Raw genomic sequence first — 23,785 nt, 5'->3', positions numbered from 1 at the left:
TTTTCAGCATTGAGAGCTCAAGACTTTGATAGAAAACTGATTCTAAAAGCTGAATTCGGAGAAAAAATGTACAACTTATCAAATATGAACTTAGAGAAATTATTACTCATGAGGGGAATCAGGCTAGGCACACATCAAATTGCATTTTAAGAAGCCTTGCCACTTATTTTAACTATTAGATGTCCAGCCGATTCAGGGGAATGTCTGTCTCCATGGTCCAACTGATTTTGTTTATCTTTGAGAATGGTTAGCGTAGACATTAAGGTTGCTGGTGCAGAGTGGTTCCCAAGGGGAGTACACTTCAGGAATTCACTGACCTTCAGACCTGAATTTCTAGTACACTCAGCACTGTGAGCACTTAATTTATAGAATCGGCTTCCTGTTGAAATGCTGAAATAGTCAGCAATATAGAATTACAGTCCCCTCAATGTTCACAATGGCCTTTCTTTTACCAAATATCAATTCTAAGCTGCAGAATAGCTATTCATGATTCAGCAAGTTACTGTCCAAAGCTAATTAACACCAGAATGTTGGGAATTCAGTAGAATTAGTTTTAAACATTTTTAGATTTAATAGCATGTTCATTATCAATGTATTAAATGAACATCAAAGTATTGCATCTGTCAAGGTGGATGATCATATAACAGTAGATCAGGAATACAGAAACAGACGTTAGCAGTTCACACAGGAGTCACCACATAAGTTTTAAATTATTTCTCATTATACTGGCACTGTTGGCGATACTAGTGTTAGTCCATTCTTAGATGACCTCTTTATCACAGAATCTCTACAGTGTGGAAGCAGGCCATTCAGTCCATTAAGTACACATTGAGCAATCCACCCAGATTCACGCCCTCTAACTTATCCCTGTAACCCTGCAATTCCCATGGCTAATCCACCTAACCTGTACTTCCCTGGATACAATCGGCAACTTAGCATGGCCAATCCACCTAACCTGTAACTCTTTAGACTGGTGATGGCGGTCCTTCTTTATGAACTGCTCATATTGTTTACACAACTGAATGATTTACGAGGCCAGTTTGAGGTGCATGTAAGAATTAACTATTTTCCAGTGGGCCTTGAGTTATATGCGGCCTCCCCCAAAAGATACTGTCCAAATAGTTGGGGTTTAAAACAGTCTGGTGACTGCATTATCTCTTTTATGGACTTTATGTGTTTAGGTTTGAGAAATCACCTCTCTGATTTGAGCGCAATCATTGCTGAATATGACCAATTCTCAAAATGGTGGCCAGGTCTGATTGTGGGAGTTCTGGAAACTTTCAGCTGTGTGAGATAAGGGAGCTGACAGTGTACCTCCTCCCATTCAGCAGTCTTGTCCTTGCATGTCCACTGCCATTGCTGAATTTATCTCTCCAGTCCATCTTGCCCTCGCTCCAGTCCCTGCAGTTTTTATGAAGTGATTCTGTAAGTATAAATAGATAGGATTCACTGCCTGTCTGAAGAGGCATGAACCACTGAGCAGCCAGCTGTCTTCCTCAGGCTCCTATTACTGCTGTCACATTCACAACACAACTTCCTGGAGTGAAGTCTGTGTGACAGGGAGCCAGAGCTTACACTGAATGGGTATTAATGGATAAATTTTACAATCAGCTCTCCCAACAGAGGGCTTGAACTGAGAGGAGAACACACCCAAAAGTCACTTGCCGAACCCAGTTTCCCTGATTCATAGTGTGCATGATCTTCCTTATATTCATTGTTAAATACAGACAGTTATGGGTCTGAAGGAAGCATAATTGTTTTCACAATTAATCCAACCCTCAATATTCTACTAACATAATCTAACTGAGAATGACACGAACCAAGTTACATGATCCATTTAAATAATACAAAGAACTGTAGACGCTGGAAATCTGAAACAAAACTGGAAACCACTGAAGAAACTGAGCGAGTCTGAGAGTATCTGTGGAGAGGGAGACAGAGTAAACATCGCAAGCCCAATGACCCTTTGTCAGAATTGAAAGCAGCTGAGAAACGAAGGTGTTTGTGCTGAATGGTTGGGGAAGAGGTGGGAGTGAATAGAATACCTGGACATGGTGCCAAGAGAGTGACAGAGAAAAAGGAGGGGCAAACAAAGAGATTGCTGATGGTAAGCCGAAAGGAAGGTAAGTGCTGTGTAGGGTGCTAATGAAGGAATGGTAATGGTTAAAAATGGGTTAGTGCTGCTGAAAGCAAGCCACACAAAACAGGATCTAGGGAAGAGTGGAGGAGGGTATTCACATTTTGAAATTGTTAAACTCAACATTGAGTTCAAAAGGTTGTAAGATGCCTAGGCAGAAGGCATGGTATAGTTCCTTCAGCTTGTGTTGAGTTTTGCCAAAGCACTGCAGCCAGCTTGGGACAGGAATGACTATGTGGGGATGTTAAAGCCTGGATTTATCTGCACTACATTCAGTCCAGTCTACTGCATTTGTTACTCAAAATACAATCTCCTTTACACTGGAGAGGTGAAATGCAGACAGGGTTACCATTTTGCCGAACACCAGCACTCTGACCATTAAAATGATCCGCAGCTTCCTTTCGCTGACAGTTCAACACACAATCAGAACAGCAGGTTCTGACAATACTGCCTCACCCAGCCACCGATGGGAGAGACTTTAACAGCCACCACACTGACTGGGGCTTACTCAACACAGACAGTGAAGATCAAAAGCTCCCAGTGTGGGCTTCCATGAATAACCACATACTGAAACGTGACTCCAAGCAATGGGCAATGTTCCATTCAGTCAGTTGGGGTCAGAAATATTCTCCTATTGTATCAATTCCCTTGAAGGTCAGGAACAAATTATGGCTGATGCTGGAATCCAGACTGAAAACAAAAAGAAATTATGCTGGAAATCACAGTGGGTCAGGCAACTCTGATGAAGAGTCATCTTGACTCGAAATGTCAGCTTGCTGTCTCTCCATGGATATTGCCTGACCTGCTGTGATCTCCAACATTTTCTGTCCTTTGAAGATCCCCCTCCATCAACATAGCCCTTTATGACTTCCCATGTAGTCATCTGCTCATTCCCATTATTGATGATTGGGGCCAGTGCCAGGATGATGTAATAAGAGTTCTGTGATACAGATTGACCAAAATACAGTGAGACCTTGGATAGTATCGTTGTAATTATATCTAAGCATTATGCATCTGAGGAAGAATTAAATACGTGTATCTGTGGTGCCATCCACAAAGCTGTTTACGCCATCCCTCCCAATGGCAATTGATCCATTTCCATCCTGTTCCTCAACAGTGAGAACGCAGCACTCCCAAAGGCAAGTGAATTGACTGGTGGCCCTATGATAGTAGAGTACCACAGCATGTTACATGGAGGAGAGGAGAAAGAAACAGGGCTCGATTTTACTCATTCCAGTCAGATTCACTGCCCCAGAGCAGTCCAACAATCACATATATTTAATTCAACATTATTCACCACTAACTAAACATCTGCTCTGTGTAACAAGGTCATAGAGTCTTAGAGGTATTGAGTAAAACAACACAGAAACAGACCCTTCAGTCCAACCAGAGCATGCTGAACATAATCACAAACTAAACTAATCCCAACAGCCTGCTCCTGACCCATGTCCCTCCAAACCTTTCCTATTCATGTACTTATCTGTGTATCTTTTAAACATTGTGACTGTGCCCGCATTCGTCTGTAACAAACTGAAAGAAACAACACATCGAGCAACATGCAGAACATGATAATTCTGGTCCCTGCAAGCTCACAGAAGTGCAGAAAGATGAAGGGGCCCTGAAATATGGCAAATCAGCAGGATATGACAGTGTTGCACCGGAAACCCTGAAAAATCTACGCCAACACGTTCGTACCTGGGCGACTCAGTTTCACACAGAATCATCAGCTCAAATTCACTCGCAGCAGTGTGAAATATGGCAAAGTCATTTTCTAATAGAAAATTCCGAAAAGAAATCTCAGCCAGTTATCAGCCAATGTCAATACTTTCCCTGTGTTTTGATGTCTTTGTATTTCCTATTGTGCAACACCTATCACCAGCAGTACATGTCAACCTTAATATTGACCTAAACTGGAAAAAAGGGGAACAGCAGGTGTGATAAGTTCTGGCACTTATATTCAACATCAAAAATGATTTTTAAAAAAAGCCCTGAAGTTAGGCAATGATACAACTGGACCGCACAGCTGCCTCAGAAACACTGGTCTGTTCCTAAAGCTATCCAACCTGGAACTGGACAGTTGTTGACTCACTCTTCACAACAGGGTGATTGACAGTCCAGACTGGGTAACCGCTTTGCAGAACATGCATATTTTGTCCACAAAAATTATTCTAAACTTCCAGTCACCTGCCACTCCAAAACACCGCCCTGTTCCCTGGCCAACATCTCTGTCTCAGGCTTGCTGTGATGCTCCAGTGAAGCTCGGCACAAGCTGGAAGAACAGCACCTCATTTTACACTTGGGGACCCTGCAGTCTGTGGGACACAGTATTTGAGTTCAATAATTTTAGATCTTGAGCACCTTCTCTCATGTCCTTACCAAAACCCCCACAACCAGGCCTAGTCAACGCATTACCAGCTATCACAAAACAATCCATTGTCAGTGACATATGGTCCCCAGTAGCAGCTATTCATTTTCCCAGTCTGACCTTTACCCTTTCCTTTGTCTACTGACCTGTTTCTCACTCTGGGCTTCATCTCCACCTATCATTTACTCTTCCCCTCCCTCCCCACTCTATAGTCAGCATATACCAATATTTTCCTAGCTACAATCAGTTTTGAAGAAGGGTCCAGAAATATTAACCCTGTTTCTCGCTCCACAGGTGTTATCCAACCTGCTGAGTTTTTCCAGCAATTTCTGTTTATGTTTCTGATCTACAGCATCTACATTTCTGTGTTTTTCTTTGAATTGACAGTCCACCTTATATAGGTTTATGGAGAGGCCTGACCAATGAACTGTCATTAGACTCAGTGCATGCTGGTCTTAATGCTGTTCAACAAGTCAACAAATAATCTGCCAATGACTGCAACCCTAAAAGATGCTACACTTTACTTCTCTCCCTCCTTATTTCAATGTTCTCATCCTTGTAACCTTAACACCTCATAAGTCAAATGGATAATATTCCAAAATTGAATGTTGGCACAATACTGCACTTAACTAGATGTAAAATCTGAATTCAGACATGTGCTTCCCATTGATCATTGTGCACTATCCCCAATACTCTTCTCTGACGGAAAAGTTCAACTTTTTTGAGTCCACTTTTACTGTTTTCTTTATAAGAATTTTCATTGTCAGCTTCCCTTATTTTGGACTTTAAACATGTCTGAAAGCATACAGTGTGCCAGCCAAACTAATTAACAAGGGCAAATAATTTGTTGGATAAAAAAAAACCCTCGCAAACATCGTGTTGATCCACACATTAGGCACTTCCCATAGCCCCGGTAATCTGGTTCAAATGGCTGCATTTGCATTAGCAATTCTGTTCACAGTGAGTTTCATGAGAAGACACACTCTAGCTGTGAATTCCTTCCATCTGATAGAGAATTCTGGCAGACAGCCACAACAGCTCATGTGTTCTTGGCACCAGCTTGTAGAGCTGGTACTGACAGCCTTAGGCTGTTCATGGGTAGCTTTTTTTTAAGCATTGGGGGTGGGGACACAGGAGTCACACTTACATTTTTATTGTGTCAGTGGCCCCTGAGACTCTGCACTATCTTTGCTGCACCTGAAAGTCTAATGCCCTCACTCTCTTCAATTACACACACACACACACACACACACACACACACACACACACACACACACACACACACACACACACACACACACACACACACACACACACACACCAGAATGCAGCAGCAGGAGGAGATGGCATTTTCTTCATAGGTCAGCTAATGTCAGGCAGGTATTAATTTCAATACCATCACTAGGAGTGACCTGTCATCTCCTACTACTTTGCAACAACCTCAATTTACAAGCATGCAGAAAATACCAGCTGTCCCAATAAGGAGAAAGTAAGGACGGCTGATGCTGGATATCAGAAACAAAAAAATATGGAGCTGGAAAAGCACAACCAGTCAGGCAGCATCCGAGGAACGGGGGGAATCAGAGTTTCGAGCATAAGCCCTTTGTCAGGAATTCCTGAGGAAGATCTTGTGCTCGAAACTTTGACTCTCCTGCTCCTCAGATGCTGCCTGACCAGCAGCGCTTTTCCAGTACCAGACTTTTTGACAGCTGCCTCAATAAGTCGGTCTCATTTTCCTGATGTGAGGAGCATCAGAAATGGACACTTCCTGTGCACACCACACTTGCCCCCTTTATAGCCAAATGATAGGGGAGCAGAAAATATGGAAAAATGGGAAATGTATGAATAAATAATTTTTATCCATCTCCTTTGGGCAATCAAAACTCATCCAGGAGTTTGCATTGACATTGTTTTACTAGTGCATGAACAGTTAATACCCCAATAATCATTTTGATATTGCTTCTGTCTCAGCTGAGAAGCAGTCTAACTCCTCCTGAAGGTACGTACAGAAAACCCAATGCTGTAGCCAGCAGTGCATTTCAGAAGCTTACATGTCTCTGTTTTCCCACTGCTACCTTTCTATCGTTTAAATGGATATTTTTAATACAAAGGAGGATATTTGGATGTTGTTACTTTTTGTGGTGTCATAATTACCTTTAAGCACAAGAGACGTACATTTCAACTTGCAATTGATGCTTTATTAAACAGGAAAGACTGCTTTTTTAAGTGACTAGCAAGGAGAATATTGTGGTTTTCGTGTGTCGCCAAACTTCTACATTGTAAAGAACACTGGCAGTCATTGCTATTATACACATGAATGCTGAAGCTCCAGGTTACATCCTGTAGGCAGTTCTTTAATCTCTGTTTCACAGCTGAGAGACTGAGGGGTTTTGTGGTCAGCATGTTTTTAAGAGGCAGTTACCTTGCAAATTAACAATGTGAAGACAGAAAAGAAAAAGGCTAGACAGTTAGACTGCAGTTTTCAAAGCCCTACATTTACAATAGCTGATGATATTGGAGACTGAAGAGGCCTTACAACATCATGACAACATCATGTTTGCACTAGAACTAGGTGTCCCTCTATGAAATCTGCTCCAGTACAACTACCACACTGGTATCTGACCAACAATGTGGGTAATTGCTCAGGTATGTGCTGTGGATAAATCCAATCCTGTCAACTTCCATCCGATTGGTCGACGTTCGATCATCGAGCCATTGAAAGAATGGTCAACAGAGCTATCAAGTGACACTTGCAAAGATATAACTTGGTGACTCTGTTTGGCTTCTATCGGGCCCACCTAGCTCCTAACTTCCCCACAGCCTTGGTTCAAACATGGTCAAAAAGAACTGAAGTTAAGAGGTGAAGAGGGAGTGGTTGCCATGGACAACAGTGCAGCATACAACCAATGTGGCATCAAGGAGTTCTAGTCAAAACTGAAATCAGTCAAAATCTGGGGAAAATTCTCTGTTGTCTAGTAAAAAGATAGATTTGGTTGCTGAATGTCAATATCTCAACCCTAGGAAATTACTGCATGCGTTCCTCAGGGTAGTATACTGAGCCTGACCATTGTGAGTTACTTTATAATTGCAGCACATTCAGTCCTATTCACAACTGCTCAGGTTTAGTGTCAGAGAGCTGCACAGCACTGAAACGGACCCTTTGGTCCAACTCGTCCATGCCAATCAGATATCCTAACCTAATCTAGCCCCATTTGTCAGCACTTGGCCCACATCCCTCTAAACTCTTCTTATTCATACACCCATCTGGATGCCTTTTAAATGGTATAATTGTGCCACCCTGCACCTTTTCTTCCGGCAGTTCAATCCATGCACGCACCACCCCCTGCATGAAAACATTGCCCCTTAGGTCCCTTTTAAGTCTTTCCTCTCTCCCCTTAAACCTAGGTCTTCTAGTTCTGGACTCCCCTGCCTCAGGGAAAAGATCTTATCTATTCACCCTATCCATGCCCCTCATGAACTTTATAAACCCCAAAACATCATCCCTCAGACTCCCACACTCCAGGGAAAATAGTTCCAACCTACTCAGCCTCTCTCTACAGCTCAAATCCTCCAATCCTTGCAACATCCTTGTAAATCTTTTCTGAACCATTCCAAGTTTAACAACATTGACCCAGTCTGTGTCTATATGTAACTAGACCAGAATACCATCCAAGCTTAGGTAGGTTAATGGTAGGTAATATGCCAAGGAGGTGCTAGACAATAATCATCTCCAACAAGAGAGGATTTAACCATCGAGCCTTTGACATTCAATGGTATTATCTCGCTGAATTGCTTATTTTCATTGTCCCAGGGGATATTATTGACAAAATTCTCAACTGAACCAGCAATGTAAGTAATGTCCCTACAGAAAAACAGGAAGGACACTAGGATTTCTAAAGCAGATTAACCTCCTGTTTCCCCAAAGCCTATCCACCATCTACGAGGTGCAAGTCAGGCCTGTGATGGAACACTCTCCACTTGCCTGGGTGAGTGAAATTCCAGCAACACTTGGAGTAATTAAATGTGCACTAAAAGCTGGCATATTCCACAAATGAATAAAAATGAACAAATGAATAAAAAGTTTACATTTTATTAAATTGCAGAGCTAAACGAGTTCTGCTTTTCTTGCAATGGACAACAGTGCAGCATACAACCAATGTGGCATCAAGGAGTTCTAGTCAAAACTGAAATCAGTCAAAATCTGGGGAAAATTCTCTGTTGTCTAGTAAAAAGATAGATTTGGTTGCTGAATGTCAATATCTCAACCCTAGGAAATTACTGCATGCGTTCTGCTTTTCACACAAATAATTTCATGTCATTGAAAGATGTTGAACACTCAGCATTAAAGCAATGCAAAATGTCTTAGTTTAACATGCCTATAGTGCTGTCATTTTCAGTCTTTAATGCAGGTAAAAATTTATAATCAATTCCCTGTGTTTTACAGTTTTATCCTTATTCATGGTCTATGAATTGCAGTTTCACCTTCCTATGCATTGTAAAATATATATGATTGCATTATGATAGCAACAAAAACATTAACTCGTTTCAAGAATACTCAGCTGAGAGCTCCTACAAGCACCTTGTACTGTGCGCAGAATGATAATATATTTTTGCATATATGTAATGAGGAATGAAAGTCATCGCTGAAGCAAAAAAGATGACTTGGTGGGAATCTGCTGCATAGGAAGTGCTGACATCAGAATACTAACTCCACTAACAGCTAGAGTCACGATCAATGTTTTATCAATGCATGAGCGGATGAATAAAGATTATGAAAATGAGACGATCAGAAGAAATTAATCATCAGCAAACACTGCTGACAGGGATATTTGAGATTACTTTGTTTTGAGGAAACTGGTCAAAAAAAAATTCAAGTTATTTAACAGACCTTATTGGTATTTACATAAATAGGTATAATATTTCAGAGAGCTTGCTGATTCCTTCCATAAAGTTGCTCTAAAGGTTATTTCACCCTCAATTTAGAGATGTCATTATTGATAGACATAGACATAGTGCCCTGGATTTATGCTGAGTCTCAGAGTTTCCCCAGGCCTTTAAAATGTGGAGGTAGGACCCGCTGTGACAAAGGGTCAGTTAGATTCGAAACGTCAGCTCTTTACTCTCCTTTCAGATGCTGCCAGACCTGCTGAGATTTTCCAGCATTTTCTCTTTTGGTTCCAAAAATACTGCCTTTATTTCCAACAGATCATATTTTTACCAACAGTGGAAAAGGGTTAAGTAGGATTCATACTGGAAAGAAACCCAAATTCAGCAGGTGCCATTTGAACTCAGTGCTTTGTTTAAACAAACAAATGTTGGTTGCCTCTACCTCTTCATGGTCCCCCTCCACCTTGCTCTTCCCCTTCTCCACCTCCTGCTTTTGAGCTGTTCACCACATTGCTGGTGGCAAGGTCAGGTTATGAACATTATAACACCCATGTTGGGACATGGTTCACCAAACAGAGCAGACTGGGGTGCTCAAGAATGGTCCAGACAGTGGATCTATTTCTTCAGTACTTGGGAAGGTCAACTCAGTGATGTTTGACATGGCAGCATCTCATTACATATAACCAAAGATCTTCATTCCTAAACAATTCTTGTAAATATTTTCTGCACCCTCTCTGATTTCTTCACATCTTTTGAAAATTGAAATCCACAATGGAGCATAATATCTCAGTTCAGGCTAAAACAGTGTTTACACAAATTCATTGTAACCTGCCTTTTTTTAATCCTTTGATCCTATTTATAAAGCCCAGGATTTCCTCTGTCATTTTAGCTTTTTTTCTTAAATAGAAACCGAAAGTGCTGGAAAAACTCAGTAAGTCTGGAACCATCTGTGGAGAGAGAAACAGAGTTAACGCTTCAAGTTCAATATGATTCCTCTTCGTAACTACTTTCTTAAACGATCAACCTTCACTGATCTGGGTCTCTGTTCTTGCATCCTACTTAAGAATTACCTACTTTTGTATACATTGCCTCTCCTCATTTTCCTTACTGATATTTCTGTGTACTAAACTCCATCTTATATTTGGGTCAAGAGTGTAGTGCTGGAAAAGCACAGCAGGTCAGGCAGCACCCGAGGAGCAGGAAAATCAACATTTTGGGCAAAAGCCCTTCATCCTCGGATGCTGCCTGACCTACTGTACTTTTCTAGCACTATACTCTCGACTCAGATCTCCAGCATCTGCAATCCTCACTTTCTCCATCTGGTATTTGTCCACACATTCCACCAAACTGTCTACACCTTCAATGTTTTTTTTTTGCTACAATCCTCACAGTTCACAATACCTTCATGTTTTGTGCCATCTGCAAAAGCTGGAGTCATGCCTTACAGACTCAGTTAGGTTATATCACATTAACTGACCCATTATAACATGGGCTTCACCTTTTCTACCAAGCTTATTATGTGGCACTTCATTCAAATCCCTTGTATGTAATATCAACCACCATCCCGTCAGCAGCACTTTCTGCTACCCTTTCAAAAAGGAGGAGCAGGTGAAGTGAGGGTCTCAGTACAGATAGTCAGCATTCCCAAGGGGGATAGACGAGGTGACTATCCTGAGGCATTCAATTAGAAACAGATTTATATTAAGTGCAACTGATTAGAATCGATTCTTCCTCTTCTAAAGAGAAAGGAGCCAGTCGTTTGGTGCATTTCTGCTAAGTAGGTCAGGCATTTCCTATTCTTAAATTTTAACAGCATGCAAATTGGTGACAAAGCTAATAAAATATACAAAAGACAACAGAAGAAAATGAATAATGTAGTTAAAGGATTAGAACTCATTAGAACAGTGATGAATCAAGTCTGTAACGTGGAAGTTCCTCAATACCATTTTTATCCAGGGCAGAAACTTCTTCATGGTTTGAATTGGAGCAGCTTCAGCTTTGAGCTTATGAGCTGGAGGTTGGGCTATAGACACTGCAATGCATCAGGGGCTTGGGGAAAGAGGGATGGTAGGGAAAGCTACCTAGTTTCTTGTACCAGGAGGCAGTCATACCACTCAGGAGATTTGGCCAGGGACAGGTAGATATATCTGAGAGTTCCTCATGCCCGAAACATCGATTCTCCTGTTCCTTGGATACTGCCTGACCTACTGCGCATTTCCAGCAACACATTTTCAGCTCAATATCTAAGAGTTAGGCAGGTAAGTGACCCAGAGCATAGAATTGGAAGTGTGTTGGTTTCTGCAATTATTCAATCGTTGTAAGGTTCTCTTAACCTCGATGGATGAGAGTGCGGGGGCTGCACAGTTGATGTACAAACTAATCATGCCGCCATAGTACATTCAAGTGGGGAGAGCAATGAGGTACTTTCCATTCATGGTAATAGCAGTATTAGATAAACTCACTTTATTCCCACATTAATTGACAAAAAGTAAGGTCTTCATTTTCAGTAAGAGGCAGAAATACAGCAGCAGGACTCCACAGCAAACCATAGCATCGACATGTGGTTCTGCTACACCCTGAGATATTCAGCTATTTAGCTACATCCTTGAAACTTGATCCCCCTTTGGCTACATGGGAAAGGGAGGTTATTGCATGAAACAATTATTTCATCACAGCTTGAGTATAGAAAAAAGCGGGATAGTGTTGGAGACAAGCATGAAACAGCTCAGGTGGAAGTCTTAGAGCCAGGCTTTGACATCTTCTGCAAATGAGTCACGAAATGCATTCCTTTGAGCTATTAGTAGATTTTTCAAAGTCTGTGTTATGTACTCACCAACATGAGAAGCAGAACAATGTCAGGATTGTCACAAGCACATGCTACATGTAATGCAGTCCATAGATCCTCATCCTGTCGATTGACATTCACACCCCTTTCAATTAGAATCTCAGCAGCAAAGATGTTGTCATATCGCGCACACTGTTTGAAAGGAGAATGCACCTTGTTAGCAATCTTAATACTGATCAGCTTTACAATTCTTTTTGCTTTGTTGCCAGTCAAATATATTTAAAGGAAAAATAAACATATTCACCCATGGTGTTGCTGCTTTTAAAAAAACTTTCATGTGACGTGGGAATTGCCAAGGCATTTGTTCCTCAACTTGAATTGTCAGTGAGAAAGTAGTAGAGGGTTTTCTTGAAATGCAGCAGCGTGTCTCGTATAGATATAACTGTAATGTTGTTTGGAAAGGAGGTGAGATGGAGCCATGGTTTAGGACAAGGGAGTACGTCAGGGCTCAATAACCAGATCTCCAGAGCTGTAGGGGACACCACTGTGCTCAGGTCATGGGCAAACCAAGAACAATATTGCATCCTGCAATTACTGTCAATGGTCCAGGGTGAAGGAACCATTTTGAACCAAATGGAAGGACTATTGTGCAAGGTGGGTATTTTGTGACAACATAAAGGAATGCAGAAAAGTCACTAGCATGAGTGATTTCGGCATAACTGTCAAACATTTTAAATTCCACAATGCATTGCAACAATTCAGCTGATTTTGCTGAAGTTATGCTGATGTTTTCTAAAGGAATCAAATGGGAGTTTACTTCATTTTAAATTTTGTACATTTCTTAGTTTGCACAGATATAACCGTCAAAATAAGGTGGGAGAACCTGTACCAAAACTGCCCCGTAAGGGCAATTTTGGACAAAAGTTCAAGGAGATTGAACATCAATCACATGCATCTATGTTCATTGGTGTGCTGTGGTTTTGTCAATTTCCTGGCCCAATCTGCAAAATCTCTTAGGTGCATAAAATGTATGATTATAGTTCTGACCTTTATAGCAATTGCTTTTAAATCAAGAAAATATATATCCTCCCTAAAACCTACTGTATATTTCCTGTAACTCATGTTGTGAACCAAGCTTTTTAAAAACTGGCTAGGCCATCATTAATTGACCATCTTTAGTTGCCTTTCGCAAGGTGGTGGTAGGCTGTCTTCTTGAATTACTGCAGTCCATGTGCTGTGGGAAGGCCCACAATGCCATTAGGGAGGCAGTTCCAGTATTTTTACCCAGCGACAGTGAAGGAATCGCAATATATTTCAAAGCCGTTGTAAGTGTCTCGGAGGAGTATTTGCAGATGGTGGTGTTCCCATGTATCTGCTGCCCTTGTCCTTATAGCTGCTGGTTTCTGTATGTCTGAAAACTGGTGTCTAAGGAACCTTGGTGAATTTTACATATTGCTGCTACTGAGCATTGATAGTGCAGGGACTGAATGTTTGTGTTACTGATATTTCTGGACAAGTCAAATCCAAGATTGAAATCTTGCTTGACAGGACATATTTAGCTGATTTTAATAAGATGGTCTTTCATTGAAACAATAGGCAATACTGCAGATTCTAGTTTTACAAAATAAACTTTAGTTTTTTTGTTAAAGAAATGAAGATAGAATAAACCAAACCATTTACATGTAAGTGACAAATATAAAGATTTGGAAGCACACAATGAAGTACAATCCCATAATTAGAATGATACTTCTTGACAGTACTCACACTGGATAGATCTACCCTTTCTTTCACACCTGACAAGTTGAATTTAACTGTGGCTTCAAGTCCACATTGAGAATCTGATGGTCTCTTCCTGGAGCATTGATAAAACTGAGGTTAGACTTTCTCAGCTTCAAATAACCTTTCAAGGTTTCAGCTATACACTTTTGGGCTGAAACTTTTAACCTAAATTCCCTACACTGAGGTAACTTCTTCCTTAAAAATCCTAAAACCACTTCCCTTACCTAAAAACAACTATTTTATGCATCCAAATTTATCCAAGACTTTTGAAAACTGTCTCAAACTGAAACTAAAATGCTTTTAGTTCCCCAAACTGGAAAATAAATTCCAGAATGTTGAATCTGAAAGCTTAATGAAAGTTCAAAATTCAAACATCCAAAGGAAATTATATGAATATATATGAATCATCTACCTTACCTCACATTTTGTACGAATCTTTATTTAACCAGAATCTTATGTACTAATGATGGAACCTATACTGCACATTTCCTAAAATGTTCACAGACAATGATTAAACAGCTTCAAACTCTCAAATTTAGAACACAAGAATATATGGTGTAAATTTGGCTATTTTTGCAATGTATGAACTTTTGTATTGATTTCTAATTGTTTTTCCAGCTCCTTTACATTTAGAGTAAGTTTTTGCTTAACTTGCCACTGGTCATTTCAAAAAATTTGAGCCTAAATTTCTTATTATTGGAAGATGCATTTATCCAGGCTTGCTAAGTTAATTTTTATGGAAGGTTAATCAAAGTTTCAGTCAGTCAGGAATGCAAATAAAATGCTACATGTTTGAATGTAATCTGCCGTGGCTTATCTGTATTTCTTGTGTAATTACACTACTATACAAAAACTGGAGAAAGTTACTTATCCAAAACTCACTCTGCCACACCATTAATCCTCAGAGTCAAAGGTCATATATACTTCTATTTCTCTTGATACACACATCAAACAAAACCTACCAATCTCAAGGACAGACAATTTCACATTACTATGAACTCTTTATAAAAATAATTTCTCTCGAAAGTGGCCAAGCTGAAATTTTATCTGTATATCCTATTGTTTTGTACTCTCCCACACAGAGAAAATAACTTTACTGGGATAAATATTCAGTCTGGGGTTGGAACCCCAACAGTATTTCCAGGTCTCAACCTTCACTACATCATTGGTAATGACGCAACATAATCTTCAAAGCTGCAACCACTATTTGGCTTGGAGGTGAGTTTGCTGATCAATTTCAGGTGAGGTGCACTGGCAGGAGGCAAAAAAGTAGTAACGATTGGATTTGGTTGTGTTTTATTGTTGGTTGGTTGATCATGTGCATTTGTAGACTACATTTGGTGCTGTGTGAATGAGTCATGACTGTGTGTATAATTAAGTATAAAGGAAACAAAGTTCAGGCTACAGTTACATTTAAGCCTTTGTCATAAATATCCTGATGTGTCACCTTTGCATATCTCAGAAGCATAAAACACAACAGGCTTGCCTGTGCAAAAGGATAGAGCAGGAGGCAGGGACTATCAGAGGTTGAGTCGATTGCCACCATGAGGTGGACTCACAGTTCTTTGATGCTCACCCTGAGACCCGGAACAAGGCTGTGGTAGACAGCAGAGTTGTACTCTTACACCCATCTGGAAGGAGACTTCCTCTAGGCCAGTTAAGCACTCATGCCTAGAGGTATCGTGGAAAATGAAGTCTCACATTCCTTTCAAATGTTCAGAGAACTCTGTCTCTGAGCAAAACTGACTTTCTCTGTTCCAACAATATGCATTTGTGTGAACAACTGAATTTCACTAATAATTTTTATGCATTATTTTCACACAGTCATGAGCACTAACATATCCCTACTGTGTCTGTGATGATGAAGCTTTAACTTATGGCAGCCTCTTCATCTTCCCCTCACTGGCCATTTGAAAATTAGTATCCTTTGCTACTTATTCACCTATAGGGCTCTACAATGAACTCAAGAAATAGTTGGCCTCAGTTATATGGGTTTCCTGTTCCTTATGCTGCCTTTTCTTTGAAAATCTAAACAAGTCACTGAGGCCTTAGGAGCTGATGATGCCTTCCAAAAGCACAAATGTCTGGGTCCAACCCCACCTGAAAAAATTCCTTCAGAGGATTGAAGGTTTTTTCAATGTGGTTAACTGTTTGAATACTCAACAAAGGTTTACACTCAGGGGAACATAAGAGAGGTATATGCAACCACTCACCATAATTTAAATGGCACTGCATTTAATCAAGGTCAAAGTATCTTTCCCAATGTCTAGTGCCCAAAACTAAATGCATTTCTCCTGAGACATTCTAATTAAGGTTCTGTTCAAATGAAATGGAAGCTCCTTTGTTTTCCCATCCCTTAGAGTTAAAAAGCAACATTTAATTAGTCTTTTTGATTTTCATTTGTCCCCCTCCATTAACTTTTTTAACAATTTGCTGGTCTCGTCTCTTTTGAACCCATATTATGTCTCTTTTTCATTGGCATGTACTTTCGCATAATATTCATTCCAGTAGGTGTATTTGCTTTCTGTACGTCTGTTAATTTTCAGTGGCTTACATGCATGATACAAGTTCATGTGCTGAATGTTTTAGAGTTGCTTGGCAGTAGAAATATTGTTAGCAGTTTGCCCTGAACATTATGGGCCTCTTGTGGAAATGTGAATTCTCATTATTCAAGACCTTAATATTTTAGGTGGTTTGTGGGATCAATAGGTGATAAGATAAATGATTATCTGTTTTCCAACATAGATCCTTTGTGAAACAGGTTAGTTAAAGAAAAATTAGCCACCCATGTCTTACGGATCTGGGGCAAGTTTCTTTGGTCATTGTCCCTTTAAATAAAACAATTAAGTGGAACACAATCATGGCAATGGAATGATTTGCATACCTTGAAAGGATTTAAGTATTTGGCCCAGATATCCCAATTATAGATGGAACATATTCAATCAGTGGAAATTCCCTTTAAAATTACCCACTTATCTCTCAGCAAATACCAAGAATCAGAGTCTGACCCGTCTGAAAGGTGTCCATTGGTGGAAACCAGGGAGAAATCAACTCAGTGCAAGAGAAGCATCGCAGATGGAGACACAACTTTTCTTTTTGCAATGACATTTGCTGTAATGTTTCAGCAGTCGAAGGTCCCAAAGACATTTTGACAGCGACTGAGGAAAAGTAATCATGTGAAGAAAGTGAGGGGGTAGAGTGCTGGCTGGGTGAAGTGGGTGGTTTGCCAGCTCGGTAGAGTGTCAGGCGGATGTTTAGAGTAAATTTATTGGTTAGGTTGTGTCAGATGGTGGGGGCAGAGGAAGGCGTGGCTGATCAGATCAGGTTGAGTCAGGCTGGCCCAGGGAGGGTGGAGAGCTGTGGGATGTAGCAGGGTTGGGCTGGGTCAGTGTTGCATAGAATCTGAGGGTGTTTAGTCCTGTCGGGTTGGGTCTGGGCCAGGCCAGGCAAGAGGGGTTAGCTCCAGCATGGTTGAGTTGAATCCAGCAGAATCAGATCTGGCAGAAAGTAGGCATCAGATTGAGCAGTTTTGGGCCCTATAGCTAAGGAATGATGTGTTGGCATTGGAAGAAGTCCAAAAGAAGTTTACAAGAATGATCCCCGGAGTGAAGGGCTTGACATATGAGAAGTGGCTGAGGACACTGGGTTTGCAATGGGGTTAAATGAATAAGGGGGAATCTGATTGAAACTTATGGAATTCTGAGAGGCCTGGACAGATTGGATGTGGAGAAGATATTTCCCCTTGAGCAGGAGAGACAAGGACCCAAAGGCACAGCCTGAGAGTGAAGGGACAACCCTTTGGAACAGAGATGAAGATGAATTTCTTCAGCAAGAGGACAGTGAATCTGTGAACTCACTGCTGCAAAAGGCTATGATGGCCAAGTCATTGAGTTTATTTAAGACAGAGTTAGATAGGTTCTTGATTAGTAATGGAATCAAGGAAGAAGGCAGAAGAATGGGGTTGAGAAACACATCAGCCATGAACGAATGGTGGAGCAGACTCGATTGGTTGAATGTCCTAATCCTGTTCCTATGTCTTATTGGCTTATGAATGAAAGTGGTTGGGGGGAAGAAAGTTTGGACCTGGATGGCAGATATGGTTAAAATCGGCCGGGCAATGGGTGAGTGAGGTAGGGGTGATACTTGTCTCCCCCAGAGCTGAGTTGGCATAGTTTGAGGTGAGGGATTTGGTATAACATGATTGAGTGAGGGGATCGGGTGTCTCTTCAAAGTATGAAGGGTGTAGTGTGCGTTTGTTTTGAGGGGGGCTGGCAAGAGGACAAGTCAGTGGTGACTTGAGGGCTCACTCAATCGTTACCCAACATATAAAGTTGGTTTTTACTCCCCTAATGTTTCTCGGACAATTATGAAGCTGAAATGAGTTAGAATCCTCCAAATTTAAGAATTTTTTCCAGAGGGCTCCAGATGTAGAGGAATTACCTGTCAGAAATTTCAATTCCTGGGCAATTCCCTCGGAATGTCATACATCGGGAATTATGCATGATCCAAAAACTCACTGGATGATGGAATATTTGGGCACAAAACCTTATGGTTTCATATATATTTGAATGCATGTCTTTTGACACATTGCAATCAGTATCAGCATGCATGGATTATTGGGGTCAAAGGTAGAATTGGTGTGATGTTTTGATTAAATCAGTGTTTGCTATATTCATGTGGGAGTCATGAAGTGAGGTGGGATGTTATATTGAGATTGTACAGGACATTGGTGAGGCCTCTTCTGGAGTACTGTGTGCATTTCTGGTTGCCCTGCTGTAGGAAGGACATTATTAAGTTGGAGAGCATTCAGAAAAGAGTTGCAGGATGCTGCTGGGAATGGAGAAATTGAGTTATAAAAATAGGCTGGGACTTTTTTCGCTGGAGCATAGGAGGTTCAGTGGGTGACCTTGTAGAGGTTTATAAAATCATGAGGGGCATAGAGAAAATGAAGAGGGTGGGGGAATTCAGGTAACATGTTTTTAAGGTGAGCAGCGAAAGGTTTGACAAAGGACTTGGACAGGTACAAGAATGGAATAGTGTGGTGCTGGAAAAGCACAGGAGGTCAGGTAGTATCTGATGAGCAGGGGAGTCGAAGTTTCGGGCATAAGCTCTTTGTCAGGAATGAATTGCTTATGCTCAAAAGGTCAACTCTCCTGTTCCTTGGACGCTGCCTGACCAGCTGTGTTTTTCCAGTACCATGATTTTTGACTCTGATCTCCAAGCATCTGCAGTCCTCACGTTCTCCCATGGATGGGATAGATATGGAGGGATATGGACCAAACACAGTTAAATGGGACTAGATTAATTGTGAAAACTGGGCAGCATGGGCAGGTTGGGCTGAAGGGCCTGTTTCCATGGTATAAAATCTCTGACTGTATGGCATAAAAGGCAACCTATTTTTTAAACACACAGAGTGGTTCGTGTGTGAAATGAACTGCCAGAAGAAGTGATGGACGCAGGCAAAGTTGCAACATTTAAAAGCCATTTGGATAGATACATAAATAGGAAAGGTTTAGTACGATATGGGCTAAATGCAGGCAATTGGGACGAGTGTAGTTTGGGAATATGGTTGGCTTGGACTGTCACGCTGTATGACGCTATGACTCATTGTACCAGAGTACTTATTACGAATTGTAAGCCAAATAGTAAATGATCATATAATCACAAATTAGAATCAAATGGCACAATGTGCTTGAGTACATACTTTACATGACCTCTGGAAAGAAAATGATCTATTTATGCTGTTATTGCAACTGATATTGATGTGTTTGGATGCTTAAATAACAGAAATGAATAGAATGAAGACAGTCAGCAACTTTCTCAAATCAAGATGGACAGATAAACTTGGATTAGCCTAGAATTTGTATCTTCAATATCATTGTGACAGAAGATGTATCAGTGTTAAGGAGATGCAAGTTATTAAAGGGATTGATCACAAACTAGCACGAAATGCCAGGAGGACGGGGCACGAGTTTGATACAAAAGTAGCAACAATGAGAGGAATATGCCTGTGGTGAAATGTAAAGGAAAAGGTCAGGAAGAGTGTAAGTGGCAAGCTGAAATAAGTGTATCAACCACATTCGAACAGAAATTAGTATGAAATGGCAATATCTAGAAAAGAAAAGACAAGGGTCTAAAAATAAAAAAGGTCCAGGATCTTGGGATTAGTGTTTGAAACGATATTTCCATCCCTCTTTCATAATTGCAGTGTCATTTTAAATTAATAGTATTTGGAAGCCTAGGGAGTGTTTCATGTTCCATCTGTTTTTTAATGTCAACCTGACAGCTGTTACTGTTGGCAAGAAAATATTCACGGCAGTGTTACCAAAAAAAAAATCTTCTGAAAATAAACCATTCATTTAATCTCCAATTGTGCGATAGGGGTGTGATATAAGATTGGTGCAAAAGTCTTCCATCTCATTAAGCTAAACATTAATGATAGATGAGACATTTTATCTTTCAGTTTCTTACGAGGAATGCATAAAGTCAAAATCAATTATCAATTAGAAAAAGCGTCACATGATCTGTCTAGTGGTATTTCCTTGTGGATTGAACCCCATTTCTTTCTCAATTGAAATATTAGCTCTGGATCTTTATCCTAAGTTCTATACTATGAGCTTACTGTATCTATCTTGGTGGTGAGGTGCACTCTCCAAAATGGCAGGATATTTGTTCTGTGAGAGAAGCAGATACTGTGTGGAGTCGTGTCCACAGCCCACAGGTCAGAGGCACACATAAGGGTTGCAAGTGGCAAGAAGGCAACAACTCACTAGAACGAAGGAGCCGATACCCAACATGAGCAAAACTAATGTAGTTTACAAAATACCATGCAAGGACTGCACAAAACACTATATAGGACAAACAGGAAGACAGCTAACAATCCGCATACATGAACATCAACTAGCCACGAAACGACACGACCAGCTATCCCTAGTAGCCACACACGAAGACAACAAGCAGCATGAATTCGACTGGGAAAACACTACTATCACAGGGCAAGCCAGACAGAGAACAGCCAGGGAATTCCTAGAGGCATGGCATTCATCCACAAACTCCATCAACAAACACATCGACCTGGACCCAATATACCAACCACTACAGCGGACAGGTGAAACTGACACCCGGAAGTGGCAAGGACAGACCACTATAACTACCGGAAGAAACATCAAAGAAGCGCTTCGCAGGAGGCTCCAGAGCACTGATGATGTCGCCTAGCCAGGGGACGAAACGTTTGCAACAAGAACTTCCAGCTCGGCGAACAGAACCACAACAACGAGCACCCGAGCTACAAATCTTCGCACAAACCTTGCTACTTAAAGAGGCCATTGTCAGTTTCTGGGAAGGTACGTGATATATAATTATTTAGAAACCTGAAATCTAAGATGAACAGAACCAATAGTAGTTTTAGTTTTGAGTTATATTTCTGTATTTTGTTAAAATGGAGAGCCAGTGTTTAGTTTCATGTTTGAGTTTGTTGAGTTATACAGTAGAGTCTGACAATTTGTTATCATGCATTTAAATGAGGCTTTAAAAAAAAGTCTCTTGAAGTGAATAGTTCAGTGCTTGAGAAAACATGAACGGAAACAGAGAAAAAAAAACGGACTTCTACCTAGCAACAAGGTGTCCTATGACACAGCAAGGTAGAGACAGAAACAGGTTCTTTTAGAGAGACAGCCATCCAGTAGGCTGATGGTAGAGTGTTGGAACTCCCTTTCGCAGACAGCAGTGGCTGCTTGATCAGGTGTTAATTTTAAATCCGAGATGGATAAATCTTCGTGATGCAAAGGTATTAAAGGATATGGGGTAAAGGCACATGATCTCATTGAATGGCAGAATAGGCTCGAATGGGTGAATGGCCAGCTCCCGTTCCTATGAGTGTGCAGGTTTCTTTCAGAGAGAAGTAGGTCACTCCAAGACAAAAGGTTTACATCAGCTGCAATAGAGTTTAGCAATATCCAAAAGTGTTCAGGCAGCAGCCTTCAAGGCTTAAAAATTACTAAGAGAAAATCTCCTATAACAGAAGATGCCAGAGAGGAAGAACCTCTACGAGGTTGTTGAATGCAGGTATTCAAGATACACGTGTTAAGGAGTAAGTTAGCCATGTTACCAGTTCATATAGGAGTCTCAGAAAGAGACGTTAACTAAAAAGATAGCACCGAGTGAATGCAGACGTTTGTGGCAAAGGAACCACCATAGTATGCTCATTGAACAAAAAAAACCTGAAAGTGGAAACAAAATACCATTTACTAAATACCCATCAGCTTAATGTTGAGAGTAAAATGATTGAATCTTTATTTCTGATTCTTGAAATAAAACAATTCTAACTAATCCTTGTACAGTGTAATATAGTTAGTGTTGTTTTCCCTTTATGTATAATAAACTAATGTTCTTCTGTTTAAGATATATTGGCACCTTCTTGTGATTATTTGTTCTGATTATGTGACTGACAACCACCACAAACAAATTGCAGAAATAAAACATACAATTTATCAAGTCAGGTTTTGTCCTGAAATCTGACTTATCCAGAATTAACATCAGCTGGAATAATAAAAAAAATGTTCTGTCTGAATGTGTAAAAAGCTTCCCACTCCACTTGTTTGGCTGAATTATGAATACACTCTCCTTGGCTATGAAGTCCTCGAGGATTGAACCCAGAGATTTTGACTCTGAGGCAGGGCATGGTGTGTTGCATCACAAAACTTCCATAGACTAGATTCTCCACAGTGTGGAAACAGGCTATTTTGGCCCAACCAGTCCACACCAACCCTTCCAAGAGTCACCTCACCCAGACCCATTTCCCTCTGACTAATGAACTTAACACTATGGGCAATTTAGCTTGGCCAATTCACCTGACCTGCACATCTTTGTGCTGTGGGAGGAAACCAGAGCACACAGAAGAAACCCTCGCAGATGCAGGGAGAATGTGCAAACTCTACACAGACAGTCACCCAAGGCTGGAATTGAACCAGGTCCCTGGTATTGTGAGGCAGCAATGCTAACCACTGAGCCACCGTGCCGCCCCATAGTCTCTTTAGCAAGAGCAGAACTTGAATGCTGTATAAAGTCATAAAGCACAGGAGCGTTATGATACAAAGTTTGACATTGGATCATATAAGGAGATATTAGGAGAGGTGAGTGTTTAAGGAAGTAAATTTTAAGAAGCATCTTAAAAGGTGACATATGTAAAGAGGTAGTCAAGAAGGAGGCTGGAAGAACACAGCAGGTCAGGTAGCATCGGGAGGTGGAGGAGTCAACGTTTTGAGTTTAACACTTCCTCAGGAGTTCTGAAGGAGGGTTATACCTGAAACATTGACTCCTCCACCTCCTGAAGCAGCCTGGCTTGCTGTGTTCTTCCAGCCTCCAGCTTGACTACCTCAAAGTTGTGGTTCTGTTCGCCAAATCAACGTCACACTCACAGGAATCCGATTCACTAGAGAGGAAGAAAAGGACAACCAACTCCAATTCCTAGACATGATGGTACAGAGAACACCTAACGGATAATTCACCACAGAGGTATACAGGAAAGCCACACACACAGACCACGTCCTGAACTACGAAAGCAACCACCCCAACACACACACAAAAGAAGTTGCATCAAGACACTATTCAAAAGGGCCACAACACACTGCAGTACACCAGAATTGCAAAAACAGGAAGAAAAACACCTCTACAACGTATTCATCAAAAACCGATACCCCCGTAATTTCATCAACAGATGCCGAAGGGAAAGACAACGGAACGAGGACATGCCGCAACCCAAAGGACTAGCTACACTACCATACATCAAGAACATTTCTGAACTGACAGCCAGACTACTGCGACCACTAGGACT

General features: G+C 40.9%; 1 protein-coding gene across 1 annotated transcript in view; it reads right to left on the bottom strand.

The window, feature by feature from the left end:
* Positions 1-23,785, bottom strand: part of myo16 (myosin XVI) — a 351,480-nt gene that overhangs the window by 281,457 nt on the left and 46,238 nt on the right. The window contains exon 3 of the mRNA XM_060826459.1: positions 12,223-12,366. Coding sequence (XP_060682442.1) covers positions 12,223-12,366 — 144 coding nt within the window. The remainder of the gene's footprint in view (positions 1-12,222; positions 12,367-23,785) is intronic.

Source organism: Hemiscyllium ocellatum, chromosome 6 (genome assembly GCF_020745735.1).
Source record: "Hemiscyllium ocellatum isolate sHemOce1 chromosome 6, sHemOce1.pat.X.cur, whole genome shotgun sequence".
In the NCBI taxonomy this organism is placed as follows: domain Eukaryota; kingdom Metazoa; phylum Chordata; class Chondrichthyes; order Orectolobiformes; family Hemiscylliidae; genus Hemiscyllium; species Hemiscyllium ocellatum.
Note: the sequence above shows the minus strand (reverse complement) of the source record. Positions and strands in the feature narration are given on the sequence as shown.